The 21,328-nt window shown below is 56.6% G+C and overlaps 1 protein-coding gene across 4 annotated transcripts; it reads right to left on the reverse strand.

The window, feature by feature from the left end:
- Positions 1-3,751: 3,751 nt before the first annotated feature.
- Positions 3,752-20,910, reverse strand: LIF (LIF interleukin 6 family cytokine). 4 transcript variants are annotated; one of them, XM_033097243.1, is made up of 4 exons: positions 20,244-20,910; positions 10,073-10,193; positions 8,082-8,260; positions 3,752-7,381 (listed from the first exon to the last, which is right to left on the reverse strand). In XM_033097243.1, the coding sequence occupies exons 2-4, from the start codon at positions 10,089-10,091 to the stop codon at positions 6,971-6,973; spliced, it is 609 nt and encodes a 202-aa protein (XP_032953134.1). In that variant the 5' UTR covers positions 10,092-10,193; positions 20,244-20,910; the 3' UTR covers positions 3,752-6,970. The 4 variants fall into 4 exon arrangements, with proteins under 4 accessions (XP_032953134.1, XP_032953135.1, XP_032953136.1 ...); XM_033097244.1 differs by lacking the exon at positions 20,244-20,910 and adding an exon at positions 12,408-12,531; XM_033097245.1 differs by lacking the exon at positions 20,244-20,910 and adding an exon at positions 10,513-10,531.
- Positions 20,911-21,328: the final 418 nt, after the last annotated feature.

Raw genomic sequence — 21,328 nt, forward strand, 5'->3', positions numbered from 1 at the left:
GTGCAAAGATCTCTCCAGAAATGGACCCTAGGAATCCATTCGCCGTAGATGGATCCTATCATTTCACCCATTGCCCACCGTGGGTCTCAAGGGAGAAATTCCCTTCAGAACCCAGTCGGAGGACAGTTTCTGTTTTCCCTGAGGTTCAAGAAGGCCTCCTCTCTGTCTGTGGGAACTGCTTGATTGCAGATCACATTTCCCTTTTTCCTTTAGCTGCCAGGAATCTCAGAGCTTACTTTGAAGCTCAGCCATGAAGTAAGTTTGTGGCCCCTCGTGATCTGAAACATTTGCTTTCTTTCTTTCTGTGGTCTTAGTTTTCTCACTGTTGATATCGTCTCTGATGCTGATTCACTTTATCTATTTTATCGGTATTTTTATTACGTGCCTTCTGTTGTAAGCTGTTTTGTGCGCTGTTTAGAACAAAGAGTGTTGTATAAATAAGGTAAGTGGTTCCATTATGATGCTAATTTTATTGCTGAAACTGTGGTTGTTTAACACGATGTGGTTGTTTAAGTGAATTCCTAAAGACAGAGTCTGGATTTAGGGCACAGGTGACCTGGGAAATTCTCTTTTTTCTATTTCTAAGCCTTGAGCATCTTGAGTATGAAGCCTGACTCACGGAGGCCCTTGCTGGTCTTGACCAGGTGAGTGACAGGTGATAAAGATAAGCAAGTGTCTCACAAGTGATGTCAGGATAGTCCCTTAGGCTCCCAGAGGAGACAATCATCTAGTCCCACCCTCAGAATGGTTGGGAGGATCTGATGATAGGTAAGAAAATGCTTCGTAAACTGTAAAGTCCAGAGATATCACAGAGCCCATGGGCTTTTGCATACAGCCAGATAGCTGTTGGCCATCATCCTGTGGGGATGGGTGTCCCCCGTCCCGCCTCCCAAGAGCCAAGACAGGAGATAGCTTAGCTGGGTATCTGGGCTGCCCTTCGCTCCACCACCTCCCTGCGGTGAGGAAACCTGTCTGTGCAAGTAATATAGGGAAGGGGCGTGAGGACGAGTCTTACGGAAGAGGGAACTAGGAGGTTGGATTCCAAGCCTGCTGCCTACCTCTGTGCACCAAGGCACAGAACTCAGGCAGGTGTTAATCAGTCACACAGAACACACCGTCCGAAGCGTATTGAGCAAGGATTCCATTATGGCCGTTCCTGTAATTAACCCTATTATAAACAAGCCACAGGCAATACCTTACAAAAGTTAAAGGGTAAACCTGTCCCTATTCTTGTATCTTGCGTAAGTTTTTCATACCAAGAAGTTTTCCATGGAAACAAGAAACACATAGAAACCCTAGCCCCACAGGCAGAGGGGGGTGTCTCTCCCACTCGCGATCAGAGACCACCACCCTGTCTTATTTTCTTAGTTACTCTCTGCTAAATAAACTTTCTTTTACTTTAAACTCTATATTGGCTCATGGTTGAATTCCTTCCTATGTGAAGTCAAGAAGCCTCTTTTCCTGTAACACAGATCTCCTCTAGGCCAGGGTTCCAGTACTGTCAGAGCAGCAATTAGCCCGTAGGTTGTCCACCCGGCCGATCCCCTTCCTTATCAGGCTGGCCCCCCAGCTTTGGACTCAGAGCTGTCAGACCCACACTTCTGCGTTCACTGGGGGGAGAGGAGCCCTTTTTCCTTGCAGAGAGTGCCCCGGTATCTGAGATTCCTTCTGCTTTCTCCATCTCCACCTGTGGATGGGCTGGCCTGTCCCGATTCACGCAGCATTCTCGTGGGATCCTTTTGGCAGCCTTGTGAAGATGATAAAACAGCATTCATCACCGATTCCTCTTGCAGTTTCACAGATATGGGAGCTGAGCTCACCTGGAAGGGTCACAGGACTGCATGTGACAGAGCCAGCAGAGTACCCAGGCCTCAACGGGTAGAGGGAGGGGGCTTCTCAGCAGAGCAGGGGGCCTCCCTTCCTCCCACCAACTGATTGTTTTCCCCTCTTATTGGGAGTGTGACCCAATAACCAGGTAAGAGTCCTTTGTTCTCTCTGGCCAGGGCAAGGCAGAGAACAGAACACCTGCCCTCTCCTCAGGGACTGAGAACAACCCAGACAGAAGCAGGGAAGAACCTGAGGGCCCCCCAGCCAGCCCCACAGGAAGGCAGTTGGGATCTGACATCCCTGTACTTCCTTTTATGTGCCTTAGCATTTGTTTTGTTTTCCTTTTGTTTCCTAGTAAAGGTTTCTTTTGAAAAGGTTCAACCTTGTCTCCCATGAGCGAAGGGGGAAGATTGGGGGCTGGGCCAATGGTGGGGTGTGGCCCAGCAGAGGATTTAGCCGGCAGGGAGGGGCTGAGACCGTCGAAACAGCTGTGGGTCTGACTCCAGGAGGCCAGCCAGCCTCTCCCTCCCAAGTAGCTGCCTGCACTGTCCTTGGTGATTTGCACTTGGCGTCTTAATAAACTTAGTGCAGGGTGGCCTTTCTCAGACTTTAACATGCAGGTCTGGCGTAGGGTGTGGGGCAAGATTCTGCATTCCTGGTCAGTTCCCAGGTGAGGCCAAAGTTGCCAGGTGTGGGTCAAGTCCCTTCGTTGCACAGAAGGTAGACAGGCCCTGGATCCCAGCCCCCTGCTGACACCTAGAGCAGTGAGCGTTCCCTCCACCTTGGCCTGGGCGCCTTCTGTGTGCCTCTTCCATCACTCACATCCTCCTGGATGAGCTCATTCATTGTCCCCAGTAGCCTGGGGGCTTCCAGAAGACACAGCCAGTATCCTATTCACCTTTGGAACCCAACACAGGAACGGACACTTATAAGCATTCATGAACAAATACGTAGGTGACGCTCAGACAAACTGCCCAGGTCCCCAAATGAATCTCAGCTGGGGGAGCCCAGACCCAAACCCCAGAGCAAAGTACAGTGGAGACATTTGGGGCTGCTCCAGAGCCCCTGTGTCTGTGGCCATATGGTTTCAACCTCTCTTGTTCCCCAAGGAAGGAGTCCCAGGAGGCTGGGAAGAAGGTTGCAGTGGAAGGGAATCCCCAGGTGTGAGACAGGAGAAGGGATGGCAGTGTCCACTGTGGAGAGTTCTCAGGCCCAGAAGAGCCTGAAAGAAAAACCCTGATTCTGGACCCAGCATCCTGTGTCACTTCGGACAGGACCCTTGAACTTCCTACTCCATAGTCATTCAAACCTGTTCCCGTTATTGCCCCTCAGGTGGTCAATTGACCATTCCTTGAGGACAGAGGTCTCAGCAGCTGGTATCTTCTAGGTCCCTGACATTCCATCATCGAGAGGAAAGATCATGAGATTTGGAGCTAGAGGGTTGGACCTAAACACCCTGCTGGCGTCACCTTGGGCGAGTGGCTTCATCTCTCTGAGACTCGGTTTCCCCCTCTGTTTAATGGGGATGATGATCCTGGGTGACTCATGGGACTACAGTGAGAAGTGAGGGGCTGAGATTGAAGGAGCGAAGACGTTAACTAACACTTCTCCCCGCTTTTGGGCAGCCCGTCCCTTTCCTGTGGCACCCCGTGATCTGGAACCCCACCCACCTTGTTCGGCTGTGCTAAAGTTCTGCCCATCCCACCCCTCCCCAATCTGGCACCCTTGCCCAGTGGAAGCACCTCATCTTCCTGCCCCCCTGCCCTTTGCCAAACAGATCCCCACTGGACTGGGCGTCCAGGACAGAGAGCTTCCCAGGCCTTCCAAGCCCATCTCCCCACATCAGTACACTCTGGAGAGCTTGCCAAGAGCAGATTCTTTATTAATTTCTTTTTTTCTTAAAAAAAAAAAAAAGATTCCTTCAGTATAAAAAAATAAATATTTTAAATATGACATTGAATAAATAAAAATAATCTGTCAGTATGAAACATTCCCACAGGGTACATTCATCAAAGAGGAATTTGTCCCCCAAGGCCAAGTCCTTTCCAGTAGAAAGGAAGGAGGGAAATACAGAGCATGGAACTAGTAATGTGGGTGAGAGAGACACCCAGGCACCAGGATTTGGGGGGAACCGGGGGCGATCCGAAGGTAAGAACGTCTGTACCATCTGAAGGGAAATGAACTTCTCATTGGATTGAGGGCTCCACCCCCACACGCCGTGTCTATTCTAGAGAGCCAGCCAGGCAGAGCTGGCTGCTTCTGTCAGGGGGACGTCCCCAGAGAGGGGACCAGAAGGAGGAGGAGAACCACAACAGGGAGCGACAAATAAACTAGCGGTGCTTTTAGGTTTGAAAACATTTGCAATAAATAAGGTCCCCAATACTCCTCTCTCAATAAACTGCAAAATGACTGTCCTACCCCCTCCTCCACTGACGGCGTCTTCCTCCTCCTTGGGTCCCCAGCCCATGACCCAGGATGCCGGGAAGGGTCAACATCAGCAATAAAAAAAATGAGGGAAAGGACAGCTTCCTGCCCTGCAAAGCTTTTTCCACACATAGAATCCATACTTCAGGGATGCTGGGCAAAGTGGGTGCCAATCAGCCAGACTGGTTCTAGAACGAGCATAGGTGCTGAGGGGCAGAGGGAGATGGGCTGAGGAGTGGGTGGTGGGAACTCAGGGAGCCAGGGACTATATGGGTCCCAGGGGAGGAGACTTTCTGGGTTTCCTAGGCTCAGAGGCTGCCCAGGCGGTGCTCAGCACAGAGCACAGGGTGAAGAGATGATGGGAAACCCAGCCAACCTCAAGCCTTCTGAGCCAGGTTCACTGAAGGAACAGAGCAATAGGGGGTGGGGGAGGCCGAGGGAGAGGTGCAGGGGGTGGGGGGAGCAGCAGGCTGAGATCTGGACCCACATTAAGACAACATCGGAAAACATGTAACTGCCATGGTCTCCTCCACGCCCCCAACCCCCACCCCACATCTTAGTCTTGCCAATGAGACCGACAGCTCCCAACTCCACCCCCCACCCCCACCCCAGGCCTCAGGGCCTGCCTGCTGCCTGCTCACCTGCCATGGAGTGGGTGTGGGTAAAGTGCTTAGAGAAGACAGAGAGAGGTGCAAAGTGAGTGCAAAGTACCATAATCGTATTGGCTGAACTGCTCGGACCACAGCCCACTCAGGGTTTGAGAAGAAGCCAGAGCGCTGCTCCTAGCAGCTGCCCCAGCTCCGCCCTCCTCCCCAGCTCCCAGACTGGAGGGCGTTTCTCCACTAGCCTGGCCCCAGCACAAAGGAAAAGATCAGGTTCCCTGCCTGGGAGCCCAGACATGGGTGGGGGCATGGGGGGAGGTGGGGCAGGAGGGACCACAGCTTCCTGGTCCAGGTCCCAGGGCCTCCCTGTCTTCCTCTCCAAAGCAGGGGGCTCCTCCCTCACTGCCCCGGCTTCCTGAGGTCCAGCCAGGCCCCCTCGCCCTCTGTGGGTGTTCGGCCATCAGAGAAGGAGCTTCCCCGCTGTGTGCGAGCATGCTGGGTGCTGGGTTAGGATGTTCCAGGGCCCCTGACTGCTAGTCTAGAGGCAGGCAGCACGAGAACAAGGAAACAATAGCAGGGCGGGCCACCAGGGTTGCCTTGCCCACTGTCCCTTGAAGCACAATTCCGGGGGCACCAGAGAACACAGTGTTGAATGATCCCCCTGGAGCCAAGCAACACAGCAGCCCTAGGAAAAGGCCACCCCCGTCCTACGGCCACTGCACAAATTGGCCCATCCTGCCTTGCAGCCAGGATCCTGGCATTCCCAAGCAAGTCACAGTTGGGGTGGAAAGATGGAGCTGTGTCCCCCGCACCCCCTTCCCCTCAGGCTGAACAGATCTCTCTGATCCTGGCCCTTCTCTGCGTTTATCCTACTTGTAACATCTTTGACTTCCAGACCAAGCTCTGCTAAGGCCTGGCGCTGGCTCCTGTTGAAGTAGCCATCATATTATTTCTGTTGGGTAGGGAACAAGGAATTAACTTTGCCATTTAAAGCACCAATAAGTTAATATAAATAGGGCATCATAATAAATAGACGATTGTGCTGGGTCAGACACAGCACTCTTGGATCTCAGGCTTCCCTGAGACCCTGACCTCAAGTTCTGCTGTCCCCTTGCTCTGGGGACCAGAGATGGCCTCTGTCCCCTCAAGTACCTTTGTGTGACCTCACAGGGCCTCCTTGGGCCTCAGATGTGAGCTGCCACTCTGAACTACCTGGTCCATCCCCTCCCTTACAGACCCTCGCCCAGAAGGAAGACTCTGGGTTCCCTCAGAACCTCCTCACCTGACTTTGCCACCTGCCCACCTCCACATAACCCTCTTCCAGGTCCAGCCACCACTCCTGGCCACCTTGGACTGCAGGAAAAGCTGCAGGGAAGGAGAAGGAGAGCCCAGGTTTTCAGGGACTCTCTTCCGGTGTCTTCCTTCCCAGGCATGAAGGTGGCTTCTCTGCTTTCCCAGGAGCCTGAACCCCAGTGACCTCCTTCTGGAACCTTCTGCCTAACAGTCTGTAAGCCTGAGATCTCCAGTCACGCTCCAGAGAAGACAGCATCTCAAACCAGAGCTCCCTTCTCTACCTTCTACTCACTACACTTACAGGGACCAAGGAGTCCTTTGGGATCCCAGCCCCTCTGGCCTGCCCAAGTCCCAACCAAACTTTCTGAAGTCTGCCTAAGGGGCAGCAAAGGCAATGAGGAGCATCAGTCGGCTGGGGGCCGGCTAATTCCCCCAACCCTTGCTGTCTTGCCTTGTGGTCAGGGTCATCCCAGACAATTTGTTCAGTTTGCTCACAAAGCCCAGCTGAGGGGACAAGTGGGGGCAGAAGTCCAGCCCCCACTCCCCTCGCCAGCCTGACACCCCAGTGCCTGGCTGCAGTCTCCCAGGAGAAGGAGAAGGGGCGCCTTCCTCTAGTTGGCGCTGTATATAGGCCCTGCCTATGGGAGTTTGAACTCTGCTCGGTTTCATCGCAGTCCACCCTGGACGAGAGTGGACTGGCCAGGAACCCCTCAGGGTCTGCCAGCAGCCCGCATGTGGGTTTGTCGGTGCTTTGGGCCCCGCCACAGTTTGAGAGCCACCCAAGTCTGAGATCTCGGATCACTGCACGCTTCAAGACCTCCCGTCTAGAAGGCCTGCGCCAGCACAGCGATGACTTGCTTATACTTCCCTAGGAGCTGACAGCCCAGCTTCTTCTTCTGGAAGACGTCCTTGCCAGAGGTGTCAGGGCCATAGGCCACCTCCACATGGCCCACGTGGTACTTGCTGCACAGGCGGCACAGCACGTTGCTGAGAAGGCCCCGCATGATGTCCGCGGTGGCGTTGAGCTTGCTGTGGAGGCTGAGGGCGTTGGGATTGAGGATCTTCTGGTCCCGTGTGATGTTGCCCAGGGAAGCACCAAGGTACGCAATGATGCGGTACAGCTCCACCAGCCGGGCCTTCTCCGTGCCATTGGCGTGGAAAGGCGGGAAGTCTGTCACGTTGGGGCTGCACAGCTTGTCCAGGTTGTTGGGGAATGGCTCCCCCTGGGCCGTGTACTGAGGAGCAGAGGGACAAAGGGAAGGTGACGTGGGAGTCGCGGATGGGTGTTCCAGCCCTGTCACCACCCTCTGGGCAAGCTCTCAGGTCTCAGTTTCCCACCTATGGCATAGGGACCCAACTCCTTGCCCTATAGGCATCTCAGGATTGTCGTGAGAGCCAGAAGTAATCATGAGTGTGAATGCACTTGATAAAGACTCAAGGCCCATACCACAAAAGCTGTACCATCATCATCATTCTCATGAAGACCATAAAAGGACAGAAAGGAAAACGCCATGTCTTAGCTGGAGCACGTACACCCCACACTTGCCCTTTTACCTACTGCACTCACCCTTGGAGGCTCTGCACCCACAGACACCCGCAGCCACTGTCGCTCCCCACTGTAGCTTCCCGTCCACCTCACCGCCTCTTTCTCCTTTGTCTCTCATGGCCTCTTGCTCCATGTGGAGGATTCTCATCTGCCTCCAACTCTGCCCTACCTAACTGGGCACCCTGGGAAAGTGGCTTCCAGGCTCCCAGCCTGGGCCGGGGGTACTGAGGAAGCTGTGGGAGTCTGGTGTGGTTGCACTGAGCCCTTTTCCCTTTCTTTCCATCCAGTTCCAAAAGCGTCGGTTCCCTCACCAGCCCCGCCAGCCCAGGTCAGTGCCACCATCCCACCTCCACTTTCTCTCCTTCCTCAGTACCTGGGGGGTGACTTACATAGAGAATGAAGAGGGCGTTGGCACTGCTGTTGAGCTGCACCAGTTGGTTCTTGATCTGGTTCATGAGGTTGCTGTGACATGGGTGGCGCGTGACACAAGTGGCGTTGACAGGGGTGATGGGAAGGGGGCTCCCCGCCCCGTGTTTCCAGTGCAGAACCAGCAGCAGGGGCACGACTCCTGGGAACAGGCAAGAAGAAGCCATTAGCAGGGAGGTGGGAGGCAGGCAAGGGGACTCGTGGCCGAGGGTGCTCATTATCTGTCCTGGGACAGACACCAGTGTCCCCTCTCAGCCTCTAGCTCTCTCTCCCCTGGTCTGGCTCTTCTTAGTTTTCACCACATCACTACATCTGTTTCTCTATCTCCTCCAGATCTCTAAATCTTTATCTCTGCTTCTCTCCACCTTCTTTTCGCTCCCTGCTTTCTCCTGAGAGAAGGAACGAGAAATGAACGATTCCCATCAGTTGGAAGTTGGGTCCAGAGTGACACCAACCATCCAGCCCTTTTCCTCAGGAAAGCAAACGCCCCTGCGGCCTCCTCGCCCTCTGACTGGAAGGCACAGTGCCCAGGCTCAGGGGGTCTTGGGGGGAGGGGGGAAGAAAGGCCCCTGAGACCTTTCTTCCCACCTCCCAGGATAGGTCAGATTCCTAAGCATTACTTCCCGCTCACTGGCCCATTGCAGCCCAAATCTCTCAGATCAGTCTCCCACGGGGACCACAGGCGGACAGAGAGGGGTATCCTCTGCTGACCCTTTCTGCCCTCCCAAACCTGTCACATGATTCTGGATCCCTGGGCCATTTGTCCCCTAATTCTGCCCCTCCCCCACCTCTTCTACATCCTCCACATGTGGCCATTCTTCTACTAGGACCCTCAACGTCACCCCAATTTTGTGATTCTGTTCCCCTATCCATCCCCAAATTATCATTCAAAACTTTCTGTCCCCCAGTTCTGCACAGCTCCTCATCTCCATGCCCTCCCCCTTTTGTCCACTAGTGCTTGCCCCAGGCCCTGGGTTAGGACAAGGAAAATCCAGGGGTCCCACAGGCCCCCAGAGCCTTGGGGAGGGAGAGGAAATGGTGCAACCAGAAAAGAGAAAAGGGAAAAGGTCGCAGGCAGCCAGGTGGGCGGGGGAGGAAGGAAAGTGAAAGGTGACAGGAGAGCTGGGAGCTGTTGGTGCCTGTCCGGGATCAACCCTCCCCCAGGATATCTGCTTCCCCTCTTTACTCTTAGGTACCCTCAGGAGAGGCCTTTCCGGGTGGCTAAGCAGCAGGGGCTGGGGTCAGCAGACCAGTAAGGCGGGGGAACCGGTAAGGCTGGGGGAGGGGTGCGGGAGCTTCTTACACCAGGATCTTCCCTGCTGGGACAGTGGGAGCCTCAAGTTCACTTCTGCTGGGTCCCCTGCTCCTCCCAGCATCCCCAGGAAGTGCTGAGTCCCCGGGATTGCTGGGGGGGACCCCTAACCCCCACCCCCAGCTCACCTAGCACAGACCACAGCTTTCACACACTAGCAGATGGAGTCCGCACCTGCTCCTGTCCCAGCCGGAGTTTGCGAGCTGCTCGGGCGGCCGGCGCCCCTCCCAGGGAGCAGCCCGGGACGCGGTTGGAAAAGAGAAAGCGAAAAGACAGAAAGAAAGAAAGTGGGAGGGTGAATCCAGGAGAAAGCGGAGCTGGAAGAGCAGCCCGGGAGAGTGGCAGGATCGCGGAGGAAGAGGAGGGAGCAGAAGGTGGATGAAGGCTGTGGCTCCCCCTCCCTTGCCGGCCAACCTGCTGGCCCTGGGGCGGACCGGCTGGGTGCGCGGTGTTGGGACCATGTGCCTGCGCTCGCCCCCGGCCGCCACCCAGCGCCTCCAGCGGCGGGGCTGGCTGCGCGGGCGCCCCAAGTGTCCGTGTATCTGCGGCGGGTGGGTGTCCCTTTCGCGATCGCCAAGTGCCCCAAGTTGCCGCTGCACTCGCAGCGGGGCGCGGAAGCCAGCGCCGGTCGGGTGGATTTACCTGCTGCCAAGACCTTCATTATGCGCTGGACTCCAGAGGGCCTTGGAGGAGACCTTAGATGCCGGCAGTTTTCAGAGGTTCATGCTCAAATGGGGAATTTGCCTGATTTATATACTGGAGCCTGTGTTGTAAGACAGAGAGAGAAACAGCTATATTTAGCAGGGATCCCCGTCCAGGAAGTTGTTTGAGGTGCATCATAGGAAATTATGAATGGAAGAAAGTGAGAGTGAAGGGGGGGGCAGCGAGGGGGGAGGGTGGGGAGAGCAGACTTTTTCCCTCTTCTAAGAATTTGATTGATAAAATTATAATGAACTCTTCGACAAAACACCCTGTGGTTTTCCTGAGTGGCTTGCCCTGAAGTATGAGGAGGGGGAGGAGGGACCCCAGGCCGAGTCATCAGGGTCCCCTGGCAGTGGGTGCCCCAGACAGCCCTGACTCACCTGGGTTTGGGGAGGTGGCTTGAGACTAGGCAAGCAGATGGAGGCTGGCACCTGTGGCCCCCTGATTGGGGGCTTTGGGGGACAGTGGGCAGGAGGCAGGCTGGGGCTTGGCTGAGAAGGAGGCTCCAGGAAGAGGGGCTGGGGCCCGGTGTGGACTTTAGACAGTAATAAAGCGGAACTGAACGTGGGTGCTGGAAGCCACCTCATAGGTAGCCTTCTCCAACCTGCCCGTTGCCACTGGGCAAAGTGGGTCTCCACAGGGAATGGTCGCCCAGGGCCAGGCCTCCTGACGGCCATCAGAAGTACCTGTGAGGCTGGGAGTAGGGGGTTGTTGTGACTGGGTTATCTGGGGACAGCCTGGGGAGGAGCTTCTGGGAAGATGTCATGTGTCTGGGGTTTACCTAAACTCTTTGCAACCCCACCTCCCCCTTCAGGGGAAGGTAGCCCAGCGTTTCCATTCTGCTCCACCTGAGGCAGAAACCTTGAGGAGTTTAGCAAATCAGAGCCAGGTTTCCTCCTCAGGATGCAGAGGGATGGCTGGGGAGAACAGAAATAGCTTGCTCCTCCCAGACCTGCCTTAGAAGCCCCTTGGGAGCCTCAGAGAATGATGGGGGCCCCCAAAAGGTGCTTCTAGAGTCGTTAAGGCAGGGTCACAAATTCTGGTGTCTGGTAGATTCATAAACAAGTGAGAAGGGGGCAGGAAGGAATGGTGGGGATTAGGACAAAATGAGCAGAGACTCCTCCCCTATAAAAAGCATTTTTAAAATGGGGTGGGAGAGTGCTGACCAGAGAAAAGATATCCGGGGTCACACTGTCCTACAAGTTGCCAGAGGCACCCACTACCCCAAGAGATGTCTCATTTCCCTCAGGACCCCACCCCAACCCTCTGGCCTGACCTTGACCAGAACACAAGCCAGGAGAGTTGGTTTTCTAAGGCCAGGGAGACCCAGGGAGCTTTCCCCTAGGCCTTAGTACCCCCTGCCAACCCTCTCCCCAATCCTGCATGCATGCCCCCAACTCCTGCCTCTTGCCACATCTCAGATCTGCCCAGCCAGGCATTCCTTCCTCATCGTGCCAGGATGGATGGGCCTTAGTACCTATTGCTGTCCCCCCTCCCTGCCACACACACCCTTCCCCATCCAGGCTCACTTCCCGCATGCTCTGGGGGCCTGGGATATGTGGTGATAAAACTGCCCATCCCACCTGGAAGCAGGGAGGAGGCTGGTAAAGCCCAGGCTGGCTCTCCTTCCTCTTCCCTGACCCCCACACCTTGTCTCTTCTTTGAGGGGCCATAGAAGGTCCCACCTGGCACTTGCCCATCCATTACACCTGCTCTGAGGTTGGTGTACACCCCCGGAGACCCACCTATCCCAGCGTGGCTCAGGCAACCCCACGCCCAGGACATCCCAGCTCACCTCCTTCTTCTCACAATCCCCCCACGCCAGCCTCTCCTGCACAAGGGCCAGAGCACATGACCTCTGGATCCTCCTCCAGCCCCATCCCCCATCTCCTGGACCCCTATCACCGGACTCAGCCTGGCTCTTCAAACCCCAAATCCATTTGACTAGGGCCCCCCTGTGGCCCCATCTAGGGATCCCCTTTTCCCCTTCCCAAGTCTCTCACTAGGTTCCCCGATTCTCCTGGGGTCACCCACCACCCTGTCCCGACAATCTCCTGGCCCAGTCTCTCCCCTATATCCTTCCGAATGGACTTCCAGGGCCTTGCACTGGCCTCTGGCTCCCCGAAACCCACATCAGCCCTGTAATCACCCCCAATTGCCGCATAATCTCAGCCCCACCCCACAGGAAACAGGAAATGGGGGCAGAGTCTAGGAGACACTTAACCCCCTCCCTGGCTGACCCCCTCCCGTGCCTCAGTTTACCCTCTCACGGTACCTGACTTGGCCCGTGCTCCCCAAGTGCTGTGGGCCCCTCGGCACCCCAGGCCCAGCCTCCCTCTCCTGTCCATGTCCAGGCACCACCTGCACTGGGCCTCTGGGGGAAAGGCCGGGCAGGGTCTCGGAGCCGTCAGGCCGTGAGCTGCCTGCAACGTGGCGTTGGTCCCCAGGAATCAGCCGCCCAGGCCGAGCTCCAGGCCAGCTTTGGTCTCCTGGAGTTTGTTTTCTTCCCTCCCTCCCTACGCTGCTGTGTGTGTGTTTTCTCCAGCTTCCTCACGGAAGGCATCCTCCCTTCTTGGCTGCCTGCTCCCAGGGTCATGACCCCAGGCCCCACCCTGGAGTGGCAGCCCCAACCCGGCCCCTTCCAGCTGTGACTTCATCCCCAGCCTGTCCTGCTCCTGCACACTGAGCCTGTTGGGGATTTGACTGGCCTCAGGGTGAGGGGGACAATGGAGGCCCCCATGTCCCCACCCCGGCTGAGCAGGGGGTTGCCAGGCCCGAGCTCCAGGGTCTGTCTTTAGGTGGCCGTGCCATCCACTTGCTCATCTCCCCTCTCCAGGAAGTGAGCCCATGAGCTGGCCTGGGGCCTTCCCATGGCCCCTTTGGGCTCTTTCTCCTGCACACTTTAGCACATGCCACCAACCAGTCTCTCCTTTTCTGCTGATTCTCATCCACAAACCTCTCCTACAGAAGGAGTGTACAGAAGTTTTACTTTTCAGGAGGGGAAACTGAGGCTCAGAGGGGTAAAGCACTTGCCCGGGACTGCACAGAGGGTTAACAATAGAACAAAGTCTCTGGCTTGCAGGCCACAGTGATGCCAGCAGCACCTCACGCTATGAGAGTAGCGAGGGACACTATGGCCACTTCCAGGCTGCCTCCCGCGGCCCAGATGGGCGGTTAGCCTAGTGCTGTCCACTGTCCTTTCAAATAGAGACAGGTCTTATTCCCCAGTCTTTGAGGACCTGGATAGGGTCTGATACTCATTTGTACTCTTGACAGCACCTGGCTCAGCGTTACACCAGAGCAGATGCTAAGTATTTTTAAAAAGCATTTTACAATGTCTAAAAGCTGTCTGGGTCAACTCTGTCGTGGAGAGAAGGTGTGGAGTCTGGTGGTTTGAAATGTGGACTTCGGCCTCAGTTAGAGCCGCGTTAGAGGTTTGGCTCTGCCAGTTTTGAGCGGGGTGACTTTGGGGAAGTGATCATCTCCTGGTCTCAGTTTCTTCATCTGTAAAATGGGACTGATGGTACTTACACCACGGGTTTGCTATGAAGGCTCAGGACAGCACAGTTCTGAGCACCCAGCAAGCCCTCTACACATCAGCATTGGTCTTCACCACCACCCCATGAAATAGGGGTTCTTGTCCCCATTTAACAGATGAGGAAACTTGGGTACACTCCAAGGCTGAGTGGTGGAAGCTGGGCAGGAGAGGGACCTGTCTACCCTTTTCTGATGGATAATGGAAGCAAGACACCCTTATAGCCTCCAGCTTTAGGGGTGCCCCAGAAAATCAGACTGGCATGGTATGAGGGCTGGCATGGTAGTGCACTCACTCTTCCCACGTCCCATCCTGGCCCCTGACCACCCCCACCCCAGGCCTGAGCTGAGGACAGTGGCTGACCTGACCTCACCGCCCCCAGGAGCTGATTCACCCCCCACCCAGGCCTCATCTGAGAAGGAAGGAGACATAGCTCAGCTCAGAGGGGCTTGAATCACCAGCCACCCCCTGTGGAGCCCCAGGGGGTGTGGGGGCGGTGGCTAGCCCCCTGCCTGTCTGTCTGTCTCTTTCCTGCACCCCAGGGCACTCAGGGGAGAGGGGAGAGTGGCAGTGGCCATTGACAGAAAGGTGACAGGGAGGTACCATGACAGCCAGGCATCCTGTGTGGGCAGCCAACAGCAGTTAGTCACCAGGTAAGCAGCTCTCTGGGCATTGGGGAATTCCCCAAGACCAGTGACCCAGAAACTGAACACTCTGGGCAAGCCCCACTGCCCAGCCTATCCCCCTGCTTCCTTCACCATCCCCCTCCCCTGTGCCCAGCTAAGCTCTCAGTTCTCTGAAAACCCAACCAGCAGCTGCTCTCAGCCATCAGCTCAAGCCCATCCCCTACCTTGATGTTCTCACCTGGGAAATGAGCACAGGGAAGTCAGATGGCCCCAGGGGAGAAAGTTGGGGGCCAGGACTGGGGCTGGTGAGGGGCAGCCAGAGGAGACAGGAGAAGCTCAGGAATTCTTGGCACAGCCCTGGCAGTTGGGTGCCCTGTCCAAAAAGGCAAAAGCACCTCATCATTCAGCATTTGCGAAATGAGGGTGCAACGACACCTGTGGCCCCTCGCCTCCACCCTGCAGCACCACAGAACCATCCACGCACTCTCATGGACTTTCCTGTGGCCCCTGGCTCAGCTTTGCAAGTCAACTTCGGGCGGTCTGGGGCTAGGCTGGCGATGGGGCCTGTGGCTTAGAGCCAGGCAAACCTGGGTTCAAATTCTGCCCACACCATTCACCAACAGTGTGACCTGGAGCAACCGACTTCCTCTCTCTGAGCTTCGATTTCCCTTCTGAAAGTGGGGATTGCTGTAGTGCCAGCTTCGTGAGGCTGTCATGAGGAGAGTAAGTGGGAAACGCAGATAAAGTGCCTAAACATAGCATCCGTTCTAACCAGGGCTCAGGGTTGCCACAGAAGGGCCTTGGGTCAGGCCTGGGCTCAGGGGTCAGTGCACCACTTGTAGTCTGAGACGAGCCAGGGAGGGCTCCTGGGTCGTCTCAGTACCCAGTGTGGAGTGGGTTCTGGGGGAACCAGCCGCCCCTTACAGTCTCAGCAGGGAGATAAGCAGTTTCCCGCCTCGGGCCCTGGAGAGCCCAGCTGTCTTTGGGGCTCTTCAGGCCCAGGTTCTGGGCCTATTGTCTGCCCCTTCTCACTCTCACCCCATCAAATCTCTGGCAGGGACCAGTTACACCTCCTTGGGGCCAAGGAAGTCCCAGAAGCCATCCTGGCTTCCCGCCAACTGCCCCAAACATCACCCTGACATTTCCCCACTGGTTCTGCATCAGGAATCAACCCCCTGGAGGTGAATCAGAGTGACTGCATTTTTTAGTAATTCTGATAGAAATTGCAAGGGAAACAGCAGCCTGGAGAGCCCCAGTCACTGGTATGGCCAGAGGCCTGCCTCCAAGGGCCATGCTGCTCGTGCTCTGCCTTCAGCGTCTCCATCTGTAGAATGGGTTGTTCTCCCCATTCACTCATCAGCACTTAGTGAATGTGGCATTTTTGCCTCTGCAAGCACTTTGACCCCCTCCAGGCTCTCCCTGAATCTCGAAATAGCCCAAGACCATTGCAGGCAGATATAGACAGAGATATTTTCACACTGTGGGTCTCTGCCTCTTAGTGGGTCATGGATTCAATTTACATGGGTGCCGCCAGCACTTTCAGAAAGGAAATGGAATAGCAAAATCACCCAGCATCGCCTGGAGCAAGGGCAAGCACTGCTCCACGAAAGTTTTTCTTTCCATTGTCTGTATGTGTCACCACATGCACCATCCCCTGGTTGCAAGGTGCAATGTGTTTCTAACCGTGGGTCGTGGTCAAAAACCTTTGTAAGCCGCTGGTATCGATGATGAAAGCCAGGCCCGGAGGGGCTGAGGAGTGACTTGCCTCAGGCCACTCAGCTGTTGGCAGCATGGGGCTCCTGACTTCCACCTCAGCCTCCATCCCTGGCAGCTCTGCAGTGGGCAGAAGGTGCTGCGGGTGGGGTGGGGCAGGCAGGTGTTCATGGTGGGGAGCGGAGACCTGGCAACACCCCGTGCCAGGGGCCAGCCTCTCACTGTCCACTCCTTTCCACAGCCTCAGACTCCTGGGATCCCCTCCCTGCCCTCCCCACCCCGGGTGGGGCCCAGGGTAATCACAGGCCTTTCCTCACTCTGCCACACACAGGAGCCCTTCAATCTCACAGCGGGCATTGGGAAGAAGAAGCGGCCGCCGTCCTTCCTCCAGGGTAGCCTGTGTCCAGGAGCACCCACCAGGCTCCCCATGGGTCTGTCTGTCCGTCTGGGCCTGAGTGGGCATCGTATGTGTCTGCGTGTATAGTGAGGGCCTTCGTGGGTCCGCATGTCAGTGTTCTGTCACAGGGCTGGGTCTGGCCCTGTGAGTCTGTACACGAGTGTCTGTGCTGATCTGTTCACCTGTGTGTGGCTGGGAGAGAGCTGGAGCATGCATACCTCTGGCTGACTTTGTGAGCCTTCTGTGTGACTGTGTGAATGTGTGTGCAACCTCGTGCATGAATCCCATAAGAGTGTGTGTCTGACCCTGTGTTTGTGTGAGTTTGTGCATGGCGGAGGTTTCTGAGCACAAGTGGGGAGGTATGACCCTGTGTGTGTGTGCGCATGGTGCCCCCGCATGCGTCTCCAACCATCCCTGCTCCTCACCCTCCAGCCCCGCCCCTGGGAACCATGTGGCAGCCTCACGTCACAGGGGCCACCAGCAGCTGGTTTCCTCCCCACCCCACCCCAGACCCCCCCGCCCTGGCCACCCTGACTCTTGGCGCAGGGACAGAGCTGATGTCAGAGCTGAGCTGACAGCTTCCTTCTCCCACTGGATTTTCCAAAAGAGAGAGACCACAGCTCAGCTCCTATTAAATAATCTCGGGGCGGGAGGTAGGGGAGGATGTTTCACTCAATGATTTCCTGAACTCAGAGGCAATAAACAGAACAGGAAGCAGCCCCACGGACCCACTCAGCCTGAAAGTGGCCAGCACCAAGGTGGGGCCCGCCTCCCTCCCCTATGCCCCACCTGGCGTCAAGCTCACTGGGGCCACCCCGACTCAACCCCAGAGATGACGTCAGGGAGGCAGCCGGGCCCTCTCCCTAAACTGTCCCTCAGTGCTCACAGGAACTAAGGAAATGTTCTGAGGATGGTGGATGGGAGGTGATAAGATGGAAAGAGTAGAATGGCCCCGTCCCAGTGGGTGGGAGGATGGAGGGGGTGAGGTACAGTTGGACTATCCTCTTCCCTGGGAAGAGAAGAAAAGATGAACTCCCTGAAGTCAGGGAAGGATGGGATCAGTAGGGGATCTGGTAGGAGAGGCCCAGGCCACTCACTGCATCCTGCAGGCAACCTGAGTAGGATACCGGTCTCTGCACCCTTGGGCCACTCCAGCCTGCTTCCCGCCCTTTCAGGGACACGTGGATGGCACGCCCAAAGCCTTTATGAGCTTCTTTCCCACCCATGTCCCCCAAAGCAAACCATTACAAATTGCTCGTTAGAGCTATTATCTTCAATCCTAACCCCCATCGTCAAGGGAGGCATTTCAATTCTGGTTTTACAAGCATGGAAACTGAGGCTCAGAGAGTGGAATGGTTTGCCTAAGGTCTCACAAGGTGTGATAGAGCCAGCCTCCCAAAATCAAGAGCCAGGAGTCCAAGTGGTTTGGGCAGCCTGATGGGGCTCGCTGGCAGCATGGGGGTCCGGAGGGGGACTTGTCCTGCGGGAGCCCCTCCTTCTGCCTGGGCCAGCCGCTCAGCTGCTTATCAGCCACAGGACTCCATGACACAATCCTGCTCTGATCTCCTGCCCAGCTGGCCTCCTCCACCCTGCCCCACCCTGGACCCCGTTTCCGCTTCCTCCCTTTCTGGGTGGGACCAGCTGCCCGGGATCACAAGGCTGTCTGGAGAGCCGGCATCCCTGCAGCCCCTCAGCGGCCATGTCTCCCCCTTGTCTACTCTGGCCAGTGGGCTGGCAGCAGGGGACTCTCATAGCGGGAGGTCAGTAGCCTATAGTTCTCTACCCTCGGACTTCCCCCCAAATCTCACCTACCTCCTGAAATAATGTTAGCCTGGGAGAACTTAGAGACCATCCTGGCCTCTGCCGGCCTCAGTGTCCCCACTTGTAAAGAAAAAAGGTTGGAAAGATGAGGCTGGGGTGGGGGCAGGGGATACTAGGTGGGCTCTGCAATCAGCCAGGCTTCAGGTCCGGTCCTAGCCCTACCATTTGTGAACTGTGGACCTCAGACAGGTGACCTCATCGCTCAGACCTCAGTTCCAATGTCTACAAAGTGGGACGCAATGTCGTCAACCTGTGAGGTTAGTAATGCCCTCTGGAAAACCCTGGCAGGCACTGAAGATGTGCCTGAGTTACTGATATTATTATCTTAGCTGTTGAAACTTCACAGGTGGGGCGCAGAGAGGGAGTACCATTTTTCCAAGGCCACACAGCAAATTAGTTGCACATCACAAACAGCGTGTGGGCTGCTTGCCTCATGAGGACTCCCAGACAAGAAGTAAGGAACCCTGGGTTTCAGCCCTGATTTGCTGTGAGAATTCCAGAAAGAAGCTTCTTGGAGTCTCAGTTTCCCCATCTGTAAAACAGGCCTACAGAAGGCCATCAGCCTTGAAGGAGTTAGAAAAAGCTCTTCAAAGCATCAACTGTAGGATGGGTTGCCGGGGATAGAGAAAGCCTCACGGACACCCTGAAAAGCTGGGCCCAGCGGGAGTGAGGGACAGGTCCCGGCTCACTGCCCGGCAGGCGTGCTACAACGCCCAGCAGCTGAGGTCGGCTCCAAGCTGTGGACTGCAGCGCCCCCCACCGCCCAGCGGGCAACAGGCGCCATAAGCCCCAGGCCGGCCTGTCTCCGCCAGTGCCTCTTCCAGAGCTCCGTAGGGCAGGCTTTGGGGATTGAGGAAGTGGGCAGGGATGCCTGAGGTTGGGAATGGAGGGTGGGCAGAGGTTCTTGGCCAAGGCAGGGAAGAAGGAGACAGGCTGAGGTGTTCTCTGCCCAGTCCAGCACTTCCTGGGGGGGAAACCCTTAAAGACCGACCACTAGGGGACGCCAGGACCACGAGCAGTGGGCTTGGGGTGGGGGACGCGCTGCCTTGGTCCAGCTGGAGCTCTAGAAGGAGACGGAGAAGGGGCAGCGGTGCCCATTCTCACTCACTTCAGGCCCCAGGACCACCTAGTCCCCGCCCAGGACAGGTCACGGGACAGTGTCCCCGCCCTCTCAGAATCCTCTCCCCAGTTCTCGGGAACAGTTAATGATAAGATTGGGGTGAGCCCCTTGGAGGGCCATTTGTACTAAGGTGCGCCACCCCTCAGGTGCCAAGCTCTGTGTAGACTTTGCTTGTATGTTTCCTTCTTCCCCACCATAGCCCCTGGCCTGGTGCTTCCACAATTAGGTACATCTTACAGAGCAAGTAAAGCACAGAGTGGTGGAATTCTGCACTGGCCCAAGGTCAAAAGCGTAGGGAACATGACCTTGACTGACCACAAGCTCTAGATCATCCCATGAAGGACTTCACTGTGGCAAAGACCCTCACTCTTCTCCCCAAAGCAGAGGCAGGCAGGGGCCACCCCATGACCCACCGCAGCCCCTCTTGGAGGGACAGGGACCCTCTGCCTGTCGTATCTTCATCTGTGGGAAATCTAGGCCTCCAGGGGCTCAGAACCCTCCATTGTTCCGGGGAAAAGGGAACTTGAGGGGCCCTTGGGAATCCAGGAATCAAGACCCCCAGAGGAATGACTTCTTGGGATCACACAAAGCCAAGATTCTGTCCTCCCCATCTGTGCTCTCTCCTCGCCTTTTAACCCTGAGATGATCTTTAACCCCTCACGTGTCCACCTGACACTTTCACATCTGGTCTTTCTTCTTTACCTCAACATCCTCAGAGAGATGCGCAGGACACGTCTTACCATGCCCGTTACACAGATGAGGGGACTGAGGCCTAGAGAACTGCGTGGGCTACCAGGTTCCCCCCGGACACACAAGAGTAGGTGTGGTGTTCGCCCAGCTGAGGATAAATTTGGGGACTGGTACCTACCCCTCAGCCCCACCCCATCAGGAAAGCCTACCGTGGTCAGCGCCTGCACAGGACCCGCCAACGTCTTGCAGGGTATGTGCCGGGTCTTCAGTGGGATACCGTTGTCTTCGGGGCCAGGGCCCCCTCTGCTTCCCTCTCCTGCTGAATCTTCTCTGGAGACGACTCCTCACCCCACCCCCAACTTGACTTCCCGTCAAGGGCCGTGTGGCTGAGGCTCCCCCCACTTCCACCCCACCCCCCAGCTGAAGGGCTGGGGGCAACAGGGGCAGAGAACCCCAAATTCCTGGCCAGACCGTACCTGACACAGGTGGGGCAGGGTCTTCAGGTTGGCCGAGGGGAGAAGCGGGGGGCCAGGGGTGGGGAGGGGGCGTCCCTGTGCCCCGTGCCCCTGCCCAGTGCTGCGTGGCTAGGCTGCTGGGACCTGAGTCACAGCTGACTGGGCCGCGCCCAGCCCTTCTGGGTGACCCAGGCCGGCATAAGGCGATGACTGGGCAGCCCTCCACATGACCGGCCAGGGTCGGCCTTAGGTGTTTTGACTCAGACCTGCCACAGGCCGTGTGCACCAGGGCCATGCTCCCTTGTCCCTGTCCCCAGAAGAGTCACAGGGCCGTAGACATCTCCCTGGACACGGTCCCCTCCCAAGCTACCACTCCCTGCCCTGGCACCCACCTCAGAACCCTGGAGCCACCTGGCTTTCTTGTCTGCCCTTCTCCACAGGCTCCAGGGCCTCACCTGCCCAACCCCCTCCCTCGGAGACCTTCGCCCCTCCCTGAGCCCAGCCCTCGGGGACGCCCCAGGAAGCAGGGAGTGGGGCTGGCCTTACCGAGGGCCTCCCCACTCTGACCATGGACTGTGACCCTTCCCTCAGTGTGGAAAAGGGGTTCTGTGGGCATTCCAGGTCCCAGGCTTGGTGTGTGTGTGTGTGTGTGTGTGCTCGCGTGCGCGCGTGGCGGGGGGGGGGGGGGGGGGGGAGGGGGGGGGGAGGACGAGGACAAAGAACTGTGAAGAAAGAAAACCAAGCAAAAGGGAAAATAAAGAGAACGTTGTTCGTGTACCTGCTCAGTGACAGCTTGACAGCCTATGACAGTGGTGACATAGCACTTGTGTATGTGTTGT

The sequence above is a fragment of the Rhinolophus ferrumequinum genome, chromosome 25, assembly GCF_004115265.2.
Source record: "Rhinolophus ferrumequinum isolate MPI-CBG mRhiFer1 chromosome 25, mRhiFer1_v1.p, whole genome shotgun sequence".
NCBI classification, from domain to species: Eukaryota; Metazoa; Chordata; class Mammalia; order Chiroptera; family Rhinolophidae; genus Rhinolophus; species Rhinolophus ferrumequinum.